Source organism: Musa acuminata, chromosome BXJ1-3 (genome assembly GCF_036884655.1).
Source record: "Musa acuminata AAA Group cultivar baxijiao chromosome BXJ1-3, Cavendish_Baxijiao_AAA, whole genome shotgun sequence".
Lineage (NCBI taxonomy): Eukaryota > Viridiplantae > Streptophyta > Magnoliopsida > Zingiberales > Musaceae > Musa > Musa acuminata.
Window position 1 is genome coordinate 36,735,166 of NC_088329.1, and position 15,849 is coordinate 36,751,014.

The following is a 15,849-nucleotide window of genomic DNA, read 5'->3' on the forward strand; positions in this document are numbered from 1 at the left end:
ACTGTTTAAGTTACTGCAAATGATCCAATGAATGCAATACAGTACAAATGACTCATTTGCTGTCATGATATTGTTCTAAGAAATCACGGATGTTTTCCTCAGAGACCAACCAACGAGATTGTTTCTTGGCCATCATAGTGCAGCTCTTGTTATCTCATCCTTATAATATATCCTTGAACGATGAACAAGGAAAAACTGGTGGACCAAGAAAGCAGGATAAACAATGCTCTCTTGGGATTGCGAGCAATATGCAACAAGTCCTTGAACAAGTGTTTTGGTGTCTTCTTCTCGTTTGTTTCTCATTTCTTTTCTCAGTTAGAACTAGGCATCAACAGCACTCCCACCTTTCTTTGCATCACAATACAAGACTATGTACCATCATTATCCACAAGTTTCAATTCATCACCTCTCTCTCTCTCTCTCTCTCTCTCTCTCTCTATATATATATATATATATATATATATATATATATATATATATATATATATATATATATATATATATATATATATATATATATATATATATATATATATATTAGATTTCTGTGGAGTAGACCTCGCAGTCGACTAACCGTGTGAAGATGACACTTCTATGACAAATTTGATTTCGGAAGATGACAGAAAGCTTCCGAGGAAATTTTGAATGTATCGAATGAAAGATTTAGACACAGGCAATGGAAGAGCTGAGAAGAGTATGCCTATTGTGACATTGGCTGCTAAAACTACTGTCAAAATCTTGTCACTACTCCTTGTTTCAGTAATATTCTCTCCCTTATTTCAGCCAATGCTGGTGGTTGTTCACCGAGATGCTTACATAATCAGTCAGTCGCCTTTAAATATGACCAGACTTCCAGCTCAGTGATCATTGGGAGTTTCTCTGGTTGAGCATGAAATGGTGAGTGAGGCAGCAGAGTAGTAAAAAAAAAAAAACAGAGCAACCAGAGTTTCCTGAGAGGTTTGATGAAGTCAAAGACCAGGTCATTTGAGCAAAACCAAGGGTTTCAAAGCTTTGACACAGATGGATTAGGTGTTTGAGGAGGTCATCAGAGGGAGGATGTGATGCAGGGGGTTGATCATAAAGGGGGAAATCATACTTTCGAACAGGTACAGCTACGTGAAATGGAAAGAGTCCCCTAAGTCTCTGTCAATGTTATGTAATACTGAAAAAAAATTAAATCAGCATGCTGTCTGTGTAACTTGTTACGACTAAAAAGTGGAATTCTATCTAATCCTGACATTGATCTCCTCATTTATCATCATTTCGGTTGACAATAACATAGATGAAAGATGTGAAACCAAGATCTTCTGGGTAGAAAAGATAAACAAAAGAAGCAGCACAAGGTAGGTTGCCTAAGAAGTAACAAAAGACCCGAAATACCTTGCTTACGTATCATTGGAAAATGCATTAACATAAATACGGCAGTAAGAAGAGGCAATACAAAAGTGTGTAAACTATAAAAACGAGTCAAAGTGGATTGGCCCACACTAGCACTTCCGCGTAATAACTCTACCAAAGGCGATCCTATTACGGGAATAGCTTCAGGTACGCCTGTCACAATTTTTACTGCCCAATAACCAAATTGGTCCCGAGGTAAGGAATAACCAGTTACACCAAAAGATGCCGTCAATACAGCCAAAACTACACCTGTAACCCAAGTTAATTCGCGGGGTTTTTTAAATCCACCTGTAAGGTACACACGAAATACGTGCAAGATCATCATTAGAACCATCATACTTGCTGACCATCGATGAACTGATCGGATTAACCAACCAAAGTTGGCCTCGGTCATTATGTATTGAACAGAGGAAAAAGCCTCTGTAACGGTGGCAAAAAGACCAGAGGGATGGAGAAGGGAGTTTTGCGCTAGACAGAAAGGGAAAATACAAGATTTGAGATGCAGGCTTAAAACTCATTGGACGTACCAAGGTTATTCACTGGACTATATGATGTAGTTTGCAGAGTTACAAGGTACAGTTTCTTCTAGAAAATTTCTCACTGTCCTGTAATTAGTCATTCTAAGATTCAAACCCTACGAGACTGCAAAATTTTGATATCAACATGGATCTCATGCACAAGACCAGGTTAGGCTTGGCATACCACATGATCTTGAAGAGTATCTAAAGATTTTCCATTAACAGTGTCCTCTGGTTAGTCATTCAAACTTCTATCTCTGCAAGAATTTTGTTTCCATAATGGATCTCATGCTTATAGGATCAAGTCATGTCAAGACCACATTAACTTTAAGAATCCAGCCCTACTTACATTTTTCAGAATCATTGTAGGGTAAACTATCAGTTGAGATAAAATCAGCAATTCAACTAAAGCCTTTGTATTCCTTTGTTGATGCTTGCATGAAATTGCCACTAACGAAAATATATAGGACAGTATAATGGAAAGAAAAAATAGTCAGTGAGATCCAATCCCATTTTAATGATTTGTACTTAGCTTAATGCAAAAAATCATGCAAGTAAATGATTTCTACATAGACAAGTTCGACAGATTGCTGCTCGTGTATGAATGACAACATCAAGGCAATGTGAATTTTCTATATACATGAAATTGCATCATTTCTTATCAATATTAAAGAAAAGGACAAGGCAAAGTTATCCAGCAATGACATTCGAAACATCATTCTTGAACTCTACTCGCATGGTCTACAAGTGATAATTTTTAATGACAGAAGAGAAAATTAGATATCTGAAACACAATGGCTCTTAGGGTAATGCAGCAAGTTGGGAGCAGAAACATACTCACTTGCATCCAACAGCTGCACTATGAAGTAAAAAGATCCCCAGGAATAATTGTTCGAACCCGACATGCACCAAGATCCATCTTCTGCAACAAATGGTTGTAAGCGTGATTAGGAACATGACGAGACCAGTAACAATAAAAGATAAAGAAAGTAAATAATAATGATTCTTGGCCATTACCACTGCAGTGTTTGTCTCTTGACCAACTCTAATCCGTACTTGAATCAAGCACAACAATTTTTGGACGCTTACTTCGCGTGTCACTGCGCACAGACTCATCGCTCCCCACCTTAAGCTTCTCTGCGTCGTCATCACTGTCGTCATCTGAGTCAGAGGAGATGCTGCTAGTGGAGGGTGCCGACGGCCGGAAGCCGCTCATGGCAGCCTCGGCTGCTTCCACGGCTTCGGCAGTGTGCAGGTCGGTGATGCCCAGGAGCAAATCCATCTCGATGTACTCTTCCTCGTTCCCAGTGAGCACTTCTACGTTATAGTCCGCGCGAGAACTCGCGCCCACGTCAACCTCCAGTTTCTCGTTGGCCTCAGCGATCACTCCCAAAAAGTCCTTCACTTTGCCGAGAACTTGGCTTCGCGGGACCGCAGCCATGACGGGTTTTACTACCGAGTCTCCGTTCGTGGCGGCGGCGGCGGCGGCTTTGCGGCCTCGTGTACCGCGCGCGGTCGGCTTGCCGTCCACGAGAAGGCTCTCGGGGAAGGAGGGCTTCAAGGGCTGATCTAGGCGCTCTTTCCTGCTCTCCGCCGCCATTGCTGCGATTCCTACCGCGAAGGAAGAGAACGAAAGACTGACGGAGCGAATCCTTTCTTTTTCGCCGTTCTTTTTCTCCTCGAAACCCTAATTCGATCGAAAGCGGCAATCCGTCGTTATCTGTTGCTATAAGCGCCAGGGGGCCAAAATAACGGGTCGGCTCAAGCTCCGTTATCGTCGGCCCGATAAGCTCCGGGATTAGGATCCGCGATGACTTCGTGGCCGAGGAACACCGTTTTGTTTAGCCTAGCTGATTCACCCCTGGAAACTTTCCAATAGCTATATATATATATATATATTAAAATGTATCGTTCGATATACTCATATCATACGATACTGAACTGAATACTTCAGTACGATACAAAATTACGAATCTTAAATAATATAATTATATATAATAATTACATAAATAACATTTTAAATGGTGTCAATGTGCATATCGTAGTATTTGTGAAAATAGATTTTGACGTTAGTTTAGTGAAAAGATGAAAAATTAGCAAAGGTCAAACACGATCTGTTCATCTGACTTATCTCAAGAACATAACGAGTGCTACTGCCACAAGGGCAATTAGAGATCTAGATTTTACAGATAAGTATGGACATATAGTAAGATCTTATTGTAATTAAGATCGCCTAGAATTCAAGGAAAGGAAAATAAGGTAGGGTGCTTTACATCTGCATAATATTCAGCACAATGGGGCACAGTGAAGAGCTACACTCGCATCCTCTTGACATCATTCTCTGGTACGTTTGCATCACTTCCATTGCCCTTAATTGGGTTTGTCGAATGCTTTGCAATCTGTAAAGAAAACCCAGAATCATTAACCGACCAAATCATTAGTATTTAATGAATTCTTTTCGAGATATTCCAAGACTTACATTCTCATCGGGAACAATGGCGTATCTTTCTGATGGTGAAACCCAGATTTTGCCTGTGAAATATAAGAAGGCAGCATGAGAGTCTGTAGCCATAGGTTATCTGTAGAATCATGTTTCATAAAGCATAGTTACCTGATGAAGGTAAAAATTTAGAGGATTCTATCTGCTTGCAGCCTAATCCATCCTTGCTTATCACCTCTATCATCTTGGGAATATTCCTTAGGAAGTTAGCAAACACATTTAAAATGTCAGATTTCTTGTTAGTTGTGGTTCATGGTTGATAGACATAAAACAAGCTATTTGTAATCTTCCCTCCCTCTTTGAAAACAATGAGCCAGAAAAAAGAAAACGGAAGATGCAACCTAACAGTCACATGAAATCGCACAGAAAACAAACATACGTATGTAGGCATTCTTATAACAGTTTGTATAGAAGTGAACAAAGACAAGCTATCATCATCAAGGACACCAGTCAGTAAAAAGGTTTGACCATGACAATATATTGTTCAAATCCAGATTCAAATCTTCCAGATATTTCACTTTTTTCTTTTAATTGTATTCACTGTTACCACAACAGTATCTTCTACGATCGACATTTATATTCACATACGTCCAAACCAAGATTTTTAATTTCGTACCACACCAATATATCGAGTTTTGCTCAGTACAGTATGGTATAGCGTACCGAGCAGTATGCCTTGGTGTACCGCTCGATATAAATATTTTTATATACATATGTACATAAAAATATGTTTATATACGTGTGTTTACTCATAAACATATGTATTTTAATATACATATGTTGAGTAATAATTACTATAAAAATTATTTACAAAAATATCCCCTTTCCATCTCGAGAGACGGAAAGGGGGTGATGGTGGAGCGAGCGAGGATGCAACTCGTCGCTTTTATCCCCAGCTTGAACTCATCCCCCGCGAGGCACTCCGCAATGCTCTCGCGACAGCCAGATCCGGTGAGGATCTGGCTCAGGGAGAGCTCATCTCCCGCTCCCCCGCTACTGCCGCCCTCAGCGACTGTGAGGAAGAAGACCAAGATGACGGTGAGAACGAGAAGAGAAAGCAACAGTCCTACTTAGGCCAAGATCCCTTCCTTCTTTGTCGACCGCGACTTCCTTGACCACAGTGGCCACGATCCCTCCGCCCCCTACTGCGTTTCAAAATTTAAAGCCTTGGCCAAACCATGTCAGATGATAATACTTGGCATTCCTACAAGGTTTTTGTATATTAGGTCCTTATTGTACAAAATAACATGTTGTACAGAAAATGTGGTGACATAACTGAAGGGAAAAAGTCCTATATTGTTAAAAGATTGATATTGTTAAGAGAATTATATTCATATCAACAGAGTAAATTTGCCAAGTTTCAAGCATACCGGTCAACGATATCACCATGGCCAAGCTGTCCGCTTGTGCCCCTGCCCCAAGAGAAAACATTTCCTCTTTCTGTAAGAGCAAGGGTGTGTCTCCATCCACAGGAAATTTGCTTCACCTTCTGTGAATTGATTTGAGAGATATATCAGAAGATATAGAGATCAATGCTGCATAATTTCTATCAAAATATAACCACAACTGATGATTGTTATTGTGATGAATGAGTCAGCATCTGTAAAGCCTTTTCTGCTGCAGTCTTGTTATGCAAGGAAAAAGGTGATAGCATTCCCAGGTGTTCAATGATCCATCAACTATCAAAGTTTAGCCGTTAAAGAACATATAAAGTAGTGATGTACCTGTTCCTCCGGAAAATTAACTTGTACTGGAGAACAGTGATCATCATTATCGCCAATACCAACTTGACCAAACTAGATAAAAGACATTATGTAAGAACCACAGCAAGAACAGGAAAAATTATTCCACTACAGCATAAACCAGAATAATTGGAATGTTGTAATAAAACTATTCAACATCTAAGCTGTTCAAGAACTTCTAGATCAAAGATAAACCTCAATTTATAACTGCAGCTCTTTTACACATTAGGTTATAGGGGAATTTCACATATTGCATTTTTAGAACCAACAAGAAGCAAAACACATGTAGTTAACCATCAATCTCATGAATTCCTGAATAGCTCTGTCATTTTTACTTAGCATGATTTAGAATGCTGCTAATACATGATTGTTGCTAAAAAAGTTCAAAATACAATGAGATATATACGAATCCAATGGATACAAGATGGGGTAGTTGTTACTTTACTAGCAAATTATTATATGATAGTGTAGGCATCATGCTGCCTCGATATTGATGAGTTATATAAACTGCCTCTGCATCCAGTCAGCATTGTGTCTTTTAACTCTGACATTCATTTGTATCCATAATGGAAGAATTTTATATCCCTTTTAGTATTTTCCCCAAAAAACAAAGATTTCAAATTTTAAACTCTCTGGCTTACAGCATCCAACCTGGTTCATATGAAACCTGGAAGATCACAATGACTAGGGTGCACCTATTCAATGCTGTTATCTCCACATAAGTGCCTGGCAATATGGAAACTGTAGAATAGAGATAAACTTGATAGGTATCTGTCTAATATCAACTAAGGCTTTGTCCAATATCAGCTCATATCCACACACACAAATGTATGTATGTATGTATGTATGTATGTATGTATGTATGATGAGATTAACTTTGTAGATTAGATTACAGACGACTTCCTTACCCTTTCAAGATGGATTAATAGGCATTTACATAGGCTTGAAATAACAAACCTTGTTCTGGCTATGGTAGTTCACTAAAAAAGTAACAAAATGAAGAATGACATATGAAGTAGCCTATGTTTACGGAATTTAATGCGCTCGAGATTGAGAATAAAGAAGCAAACCTTGTTCCACCCCCAACCATATAGTCTTCCATCAGATGTGAGTGCCATAGTATGTCTCCAGCCACCTGAAATCTGAAGAAAAAGAAAAAGACAAATTTGTAAATGCAAGCTAATAAAATTGACTACTGTGCAAATAGAGAAATGAACTATTAAACTAAGCTAAAGTATGTTACCCAACACTAATAAATGGAATCATCATTGTTGGAGTATAAAGCTCCAGAAGATCCAAAATTCCTGGTTGCTATGTTAAATGGACTACTTATTGCACTATAAAAAAAGCAGAATAATGCAACATAGTTCAACCTTAAAATCATCAGCAATCAGGAAAAGGCTGCCTATAATGATACTAGGCAACTCCACATTACCCTGACTAGATGGCAATAGTTCCAGTCTATCAGTTTTGATTGAGAACACAATGAAGATAATCAGCTGACCAAAAGAAGCTTGAATAAAACTGGCCAGAGGATATTGACAAGGCTTTCAACAAAATGTAGGACCTTATGTTTTACGGAAGAAGAATAAGATCTATGCCATACTATCAATGTTGTAGAACTTTCAGTATAAAACCTTTCAGCACAAACATAGCATTAAGTGAAGAAGGTAATTCAGACATAAATGGTAAGAATGATGAAATAAATGAAACAATAACTGAGAGGCAAAAAGAAAAAGATATTCACTTCTGCAAAGGGATACATATATGATGTTAGGAAAAATGCTTATTAGAACCTGAGATATGCAACTATCTTTTAGGGCTTCCAACCAATGCGGACTGAGGTGATCCTCAAAGTCTCCATGTCCTAATTGACCATATTTGCTCCAACCATATGTGTACAAATTCCCAGAGGATGAGACAGTAATAGTATGACGCCATCCACATGCAACGAGGACCATCTTTTCTCCCTGCATATAGTCATTGAAGTACAAGAGAATATCAAATACCTCTAAAGATCACATGAATATAAAGGTTAATTGACAGTCTCTCTGAAAGTAGATTCAATTTCCCAGATAAGAAGTACAATACCGAGAACCTGTGACAATGGATCACCATAAGTATTAAATTAATAAGATTATATAAGATTTTCACGATAAGAGAATTTCACGATCCTTATGAATTATATGTGTTAAAGGCTTAATATGATCCTTATGAAGACCATAAGAGAATTTCATGACTAAAAAGGGAAATGGCTTTTGGTATTTCATTGGAATCTGAATCAGAAAATCAATGTCTTTGACACCTTTGGTCCGAGATTGGAATAAAGATATAGTAAAACATAATAAATGCAACCTAGTCTCTTTACCACACAATTCATTAATTAATCAATTTTCTTTCAGAGATTTTACATAATATTCCATCTATATCTACATCTTTTTATATTTAACTGATCCTCAGAATTAAAAATTTTGCTCATTAACCCTAAAAATCACATCAATGTTCATATCCGATAAAAAATTCGCTCTCTGCCAATGTATCATATTGGTTGCCAATCAGCCACAACTCAGTACAGACTGAAAAGGAAAAATCCTGGGTGGGAAGTTATCATTGAGAAGTGAGACACTAACAAATTAAACTGTATGGTGAAGGTAGTTTTCACATTGGACTGAATTGTAATTCAGGTAACCATATTTCAGAGTGTAAAACATCTCTTTTCCTCCAAAAAAGCAAACATTAAAGAAAGCACACTATACCTTGATAGAAGCAACCTTTTCTGGAATCAAGCGATCATTACGGTCACCCAAACCCAAATTTCCATAACGACCCCAACCCCAACCATAGATATCACCATCTTCTGTAACTGCAGCGGTATGTTCAGCACCCGCAGCAATCATTTTGACACATATACCCTGATGATTATCCAACGGTGTAAAAAGATTAAAACATCCATACAGGAGCATCATACACCTCCAAAGAAGAGAATCGAAATTCAGAAACTAGATACATATATATTTTATCAGTAATGAAAATAAACTAATAGTGGATTAATTTGTCAATAATTAATATGCCTTCAGTTCATCCATGGTCATAAATATCATCATAATGGAATATACTTTTCAGAAACCAGAATGAAGCACAATGATGCATATTTGTGATATGCCTCGACCATTAGAAAGTTATCATCTTACCTGTTTCAATTTAATAAAATTTGAATAGACATCAACCCATGCTCAGTGATACTCAATCACAGGTTAAAAATCTAGGTAAGAAAGGCATTCTCCATAAGCTGGTCTAATGTGAAGAGAAAAAAATCATTGTTTTAATTATTTAAGTTTTAACTGATGCAGCAAGGAAGCAGTCCTCAAAGGTTTCTGGATAAATACATATATGAAATATAGGAATTGCACATATATTTCAGACAGTAGCTCGATCAACAATAAGGAATAAGACAAAGATAACTAAAGGACAACTATAGCAGTGTTCTCGAAAAGCTATCACAACAGATAAAGTGAGTATTCATCGTATCAACCTGAGATCTTCACTGTCATTCATAGAAAGCACAAACACATTAGGTACCATTGATAGAAAGCACAAACGCAATAGTTGCAGCGTCGTCTCGTCTATTTCACAGACATAATCACATGTTGCTTATTTATATTTCTTTCATTTCCACTCCCCTATTCTCCTTTGCTCCTCTCCTTTTTCTTTTCTTTTGTATATATCAAATTGGCTGGAATTGGTCTATTTTGCTAGTATTTGATTGATCAAGCCAACTACAACTGATTTCTAACTATAAGGCTGAGAAATCATCCAAAATTGGATCGGCCTTAGACAATACATATATGGATCTGACAAAAACTGAACTGGAATTGGCTGATACCACAAACAATAGGATCCATATTTGCAACTGAGACCATAAGAAGCTAAGAGGTTATTAATGTGAGATAAAACACCTACGACTATGTGCAAGTGAATCACCACAGGAAATATAATCAGCGAGAAAATTTGAATTTCTGAGACACAGCACACAAATTTCAGTGTGTATTATCATCATGTTATACAAGGCAAAAAGAAGTTGCAAATTAAAATGAACTATTTATTTAGTTAGATAATCTAATAGTCTCCATGAAAACAGACCTGTCCAGACAGTCAGATAATCTTATGGTCTCAATTACTTGGAGAAATTTGTTTTTTCTGGAATTCAATCATATAGAAGTAATTGTATCTTACAATAAGAATTACAAACTTCTCAATGTACCTGAAATGCTTGAATCTTTTGTGGTATAAGAGAGTCCTCTGTTGTGCCAAGACCAAGTTGTCCGTTTTGGTTCCGACCCCAACTTTAGAGAATACAAGAAATAAATTATTATTAGATTACTTGTCTTATAAAGATGATAAAAAAGATCTATTTCAAAACAAGAGACCAGGGTTGCAAAAATTGTAGAAAATCCATATCATCATAATAAAATTTCATACTCCACAACATGGTACAAAACATAACAAAAAACACATACAAACAAAAGAAACTGACATCGATAGCAAGATTATTAGGATGTATAGGAATAGATGCATATTATAAGTTATCATGAGGCTCAGCAATGACCGATGTCCATTCACACCATCAAAGTGGTTCAAGTTCAGGTTTTCAAAATGTGAAACATACCATCAACTAAGTTTCTAACTTCTATATCTCCTATACTCAATCAGTATGATGAGATAATGACAATATTATAGATATTGCTTCATGACATGGATCCAGATTTAGTTTAGATTAGACCACTGAGTTCCTCTTTGGGCTTTTCTGCCAAAATCACCTCAAACTGTCTGAAACCAGCAAAACTAGCCAAAAAACAATCTACACCTGTCTAAACTAGTGATGAAAAACAAAATTGGATCTATATTTGGTTTGGATTGAACTAGAGTTCCCATTTTGGTGTTTACTGCCAACATCACTTCATATCAGCTGAAACTGGCATAACTTGCCAAAACCATGTACAACTGTCCTAAATTGGTTGACTATATTATAAACACAGAACTGAATCTAAATTGATTTTGATTGGACTACTAAGTTACTTTTTTGTTTACAAGATCACTTCAAACCAATTGAAACCCGAGAAAATAATTAAAACCAAAATACACCTAAACTAAACTGCTTGATTTAATTTTAAAAACAGAACTAGAGTAAGTTCTAACTAGGTATAAATCCAAGCCAGTACAAAAGCTTTAAGGCAATGTGTAAAACTAGAATCGGGAATAACTAGGCTTGGTGATTGCTACTTAGCTATTTATGGCAATGATAGAATAATTGAAATTTAGGAAAATCAACTAAAGATAGAGACAAAAAGAAGTGCTGTAAATATTAGACAGGTATTATTTTCTTATAAAGGTTAATGGATTTGCACCTGAATTTGAGTTATACTGCATGCTAATTCGGTTGGATTGTTTGATATCAGGGCTTCTATCTATCAAGGATCATAGTTTTGTACCGTATCGGAGTTTCAAGAGTAGCTCAATATATATATATGTATACATATATATATGTATACATATATATGTATATATATGTTTATATATGTATGTTTATGTATATGTATATGTATGTTTATGTATATATATATATATATATATATATATATATATATATATATATATATATATATATATATATATATATATGTATATGTATGTATATGTATATATATATGTATATGTACATGTATATCTATATGTATGTATATGTATATGTATATGTATGTATATCTATATGTATATGTATATGTATGTATATGTATATCTATATGTATATGTATGTATATGTATATATATATGTATGTATATGTATATGTATGTATATATATATGTACATATATATATACATATATGTATGTATGTATGTCATATATATACATACATACACATATATATATGTGTGTGTGTGTGTGTTAAAGAAAAGAGGCAACGAGACAACATTGCCGCCTCATCGCCTCGTTTCTTATGCTCATGTGGGGAGAAGAAACGTCATCTCGACGATGCTCCATTTCTTCTCGCGACGTCGTCGAGGCTTCTTCTCCCCACGTGGACGAGTAGAAGCGCCGACGACACCGAAGCCTCATCGCCTCAGACGAGGAGGCGACGTCTCATCTACGGCATCCAACGAGAGAGGGCGGTGACAGATCAAGATCGTCGAGGGAGAGCGACGCCGGATCTCTAGGTTCTCCCTTTTCTTCTCCCTCTTCATTCTTCTCCCTCAGCTCTCCCTCAGCTAATACCACCCGATAGCGGGCGGCGATGGTCAAAATCGACCGTCACTGACTGATTTAGGGTGGTAACGGGGCGAAAGTAGCCCCAATCGATGGTACCATCTGGTACGGGCGGTATTATTCGAAATTAATATCCTTGCTGTCTATTTCCTATGCTTTACTTGGTAATACACATGAAGTAGTTGTTTCTCAATTGCTCCTTTCACATCAAGTCTACCTTTCAAAACAAATGGGTAGAGGTTAACTAAGCTGTCTCAGTAGAAAAAAGAAGAGCTGCATATTTTATGTCAAATCAAGAAAGCAGCAATACAGTGATAACTACCTTAAAAGTTAAGGGCTTAGTTTGAAAATAAGGGAAATGGTTTATTACGATGTAGTCCTTGCTGGGGCAGTGCTTCATGACAACTGTCTTCTCTGGAGAGATTAAAATATGATCAACAAACATATGAATCTTGGATATAGATAATGCCAGAAATTATAATCTCTCGCATGAGGCTATTGCATCTCCTTACATATCCAGTCTACTTCATTTCACAATATCTTAAAGGTAAACTTTTGAAAGCCCACATAACTTGTCTGCATATCTTTTACAGATGTGGTAAATGTAACTCGTTCTGGTAACAAAAGTTCGCAAATAAATTGTTTGTGAATATTTCATAGTTATTGGTAAATGTAATTTATTCAGGTCACAGAAGTCTGAAAAATAATTATGCATTCATAAAAAATTTTGGAGGATTCTTTGTATCACTAAGACATAGTTTCTTGAGTATTCATTTGATTCCAGCCAAAATCATAAGTTATGGTCCCCATGGTTCTTTTGTAGTTTTAGGACCAAATTGGGAACCACTTAATCTTGCAAATTTTATAATATCATTTTCAAAATGTCATTAATCAAGCTTTTAGAAACAAACAAGTCAAATAATAACTAAAATCAACAACAGTCAAAATGTAGCAGACAGCTAAAGCTAAAGTCTAAATCAGCAAAGGAGAAACATTGTAAGATCTGCAGAATCAACTCAAGATCTGACTAACCTTTGTACTTCTCCGTCCATAGTCACAGCCAAACAGTGGCTATCCCCACAAGCAATTTGTTTAATCTTCAAGCCTTGCAGTGCCTTAATTGGCTGCGGACTGAATACATCACTAGAGTTTCCATGGCCCAACCTTCCAAAGTCACCCCTGAATTACAAAAACAGTCAAACTAATGAGTAATGATATCCAGTGGATATAACTGAAAGAGAGTTAAGCACAGTCTCCTTCAAAATTAAGACATGTATTGGAAAGTTTTAGTCCACAAAGAACATATGAAGGACAAACAAGTATGCTCGGCTCTGTTGAAAATTGTCAAAGAATAACAGTTTTTTTTATTATCTTCATTATTATTATTATTATTATCCTTTTCTTCTCTCTTGTTCTTTAACTCTAATCCCAAATAAATAAAATATATTTTTCCTACTTGTCCTACATCAAATTGACAAGAATATGTAGAAGTACAATGACAGAATAAGATGGAGACCAAGCATACCATCCCCAACTATAAACTTGATCATCTGATTGAGAATATGCTGTTGTATGATCAGCTCCACAAGTGACAGACACTATGCCTTGGCTGTCCAACGCACTCAGTATCGTTGGAAAAAGTCGGTCTTCAGCATCTCCATGGCCCAGCTGTCCATCTTCACCCCTTCCCCAGGAACACATAGCATTACCAGCTTTTAAAAAATAGCAAAAAGTTAGGGTAGTGATGTCAAAATGATGTCACTATTCGACGACTAAAATATCCAGACAGTCAGCAACTAATTCGTTGTTCAAACAAACTTTCCAGCAGAATCTATACTGCCTGCTGTTTGTAAGCACTCAACTTGAGTTTGATCATAGGTCATGTGTCAAAAACTTGAAACTGTCAGGCATTTCCATGGTAGAATGAACAATTTGGGGTAAAATTATTGTGATAGATCATGATTATGACCATATTTTCATGGAAGTGAGAAAATGAATAATGTTGCAGAAATATAAATTTATCAGAGAAAACAGTAAAAAACCATGGCCAAAACAAATCCCACAAATCAGAAAAAAAAAAACTAAATTAAGAAGAAAAACAGCATGCAAGCTATGCTGCCAAAACGTCAGCCTCAAATGCTCGAACAGTGTGTTGTGCACATTCAGCAGCACTCAACTAAGTGCGATCTCTCGAAGTAAAGGTGAACTTTCAACACAATGACAATAGCATTTGATGGAAGATTTTTTGAAACGCATTTCGTGACACGATGCACCCGATAGCGGGTTCCGCTAGTTATAGCGTCTCGCAAATTCGATAGCCTTGCATGAACAAGTATGTCTACAACTCAAATCAAACAGCGGAAACTGCTTCTTCCCGATCACCCAAAAACGCAAGCAATTCAACGCAACCCAGCCCCAAATCGATAGAAAAAACGCAAACTCCGTACAAGTTATAGCTGAGCGACAGCGACACAATCGACATCAAGAAACGAGATTTCAACTCACAGAGAAGAGCGACGGAGTGGCTCGCGCCGGCGGAGATGAGGAGGACCTCGCGAGCTGGCGCGGCGACCTCTCCCCCGCTCCCTTCCTCTTCCATCGACATCGCGCTGCCTTCCATCCCTTTCTCTCCCACCGTCGCCAACCAAAAGTTCGATGAAATGTGTGAAAAAAGAGACCAGAATATATCTCAAGAAAGCACGAAGTCACGGCAACAACAAAAAACAACTAAAGCTCCGGCTTTTTTTCTTGTTCCCTTCCGCGTGATCTTTATGGCACCGCCGCTGCTGCCATCGGCGGAGTGGCAACACTCCTCGATGGAGATCGGTTGGCTGCACACCCCAGCATTTAATGGTGTGAGAGGACGGGCGACTCGCTGCCGACCACAAGCGCAACGCCCCGCTCTTTCATCTTGCCCACGGTCTCTCTCCTCCACAAGGTCTTGTCCTTTTCCTCTTCCCCCTTCTCTTCTCTCGCCGCCCGATCGGCATCCCCACACCGCCCCCTTGTCTTCCCATCCGCGTGTGCAGGTCGCTTGAGGTAGTAAATGCATCGAGCTGCCCCGGCGATCGGTCTATCTCATGGGCCCCGGCGCGACTATTTGGGCCCATTTGCGCTGTGCCACGTGGTACCTCATGCACGAACAGTTTCCAGGGTGCAAGCCATGTGTCTTTCGACATCGGTAAGTGAGACGTTGATGCGGCAACGATAGAGTGATGTAAAAATTAAAATAATTATTATTTTAATTAAATATGTTATCGGATCGGATTCTGACAAATGAATCCAATCGGTTGATAGAATTAGATGAGCTCATGATGTGATCTATCTCACGCAAGCACAACGTCATCGGTGGATCATTTGAGTGCAACAAATGCTTTGTCTGCAACATGAACGGGGCGAGGACTTATCGTCTGCCCCGCGAAGTACAG

General features: G+C 37.7%; 2 protein-coding genes across 3 annotated transcripts; both read right to left on the reverse strand.

Moving 5' to 3' along the window:
- Positions 1 to 2,517: 2,517 nt before the first annotated feature.
- On the reverse strand, positions 2,518 to 3,624 carry LOC103979405 (uncharacterized). 2 transcript variants are annotated; one of them, XM_018823670.2, is made up of 2 exons: positions 2,934 to 3,624; positions 2,518 to 2,835 (listed from the first exon to the last, which is right to left on the reverse strand). In XM_018823670.2, exon 1 carries the CDS (start codon positions 3,514 to 3,516, stop codon positions 2,962 to 2,964), a length of 555 nt encoding a protein of 184 aa, XP_018679215.2. In that variant the 5' UTR covers positions 3,517 to 3,624; the 3' UTR covers positions 2,518 to 2,835; positions 2,934 to 2,961. The 2 variants fall into 2 exon arrangements, with proteins under 2 accessions (XP_018679215.2, XP_009393817.2); XM_009395542.3 differs by having other exon boundaries at positions 2,518 to 2,838; positions 2,934 to 3,622.
- A 385-nt stretch (positions 3,625 to 4,009) lies between these two features.
- LOC103979406 (ultraviolet-B receptor UVR8) lies at positions 4,010 to 15,420 on the reverse strand. Its single transcript, XM_009395543.3, has 12 exons — positions 14,927 to 15,420; positions 13,947 to 14,133; positions 13,454 to 13,600; positions 10,420 to 10,501; positions 8,915 to 9,070; positions 7,955 to 8,128; positions 7,229 to 7,300; positions 6,141 to 6,212; positions 5,787 to 5,905; positions 4,528 to 4,613; positions 4,396 to 4,448; positions 4,010 to 4,315 (listed from the first exon to the last, which is right to left on the reverse strand). The coding sequence occupies exons 1-12, from the start codon at positions 15,039 to 15,041 to the stop codon at positions 4,229 to 4,231; spliced, it is 1,350 nt and encodes a 449-aa protein (XP_009393818.2). The 5' UTR covers positions 15,042 to 15,420; the 3' UTR covers positions 4,010 to 4,228.
- Between the last annotated feature and the right edge of the window lie 429 nt (positions 15,421 to 15,849).

What these genes read in the sequence shown, in the direction of transcription:
- LOC103979405 (XM_018823670.2), bottom strand. Translation starts at nt 3,516, where the DNA reads ATGGCGGCGGAGAGCAGGAAAGAGCGCCTAGATCAGCCCTTGAAGCCC.
- LOC103979406 (XM_009395543.3), bottom strand. Translation starts at nt 15,041, where the DNA reads ATGGAAGGCAGCGCGATGTCGATGGAAGAGGAAGGGAGCGGGGGAGAG. An exon ending in AAAAGATTCAAGCATTTCAG is followed by an intron (nt 9,071 to 10,419) that starts GTACATTGAGAA and finishes GATAATCATCAG; the next exon opens with GGTATATGTGTCAAAATGAT. An exon ending in AAGATAGTTGCATATCTCAG is followed by an intron (nt 7,301 to 7,954) that starts GTTCTAATAAGC and finishes CTTTTTCTTCAG; the next exon opens with ATTTCAGGTGGCTGGAGACA.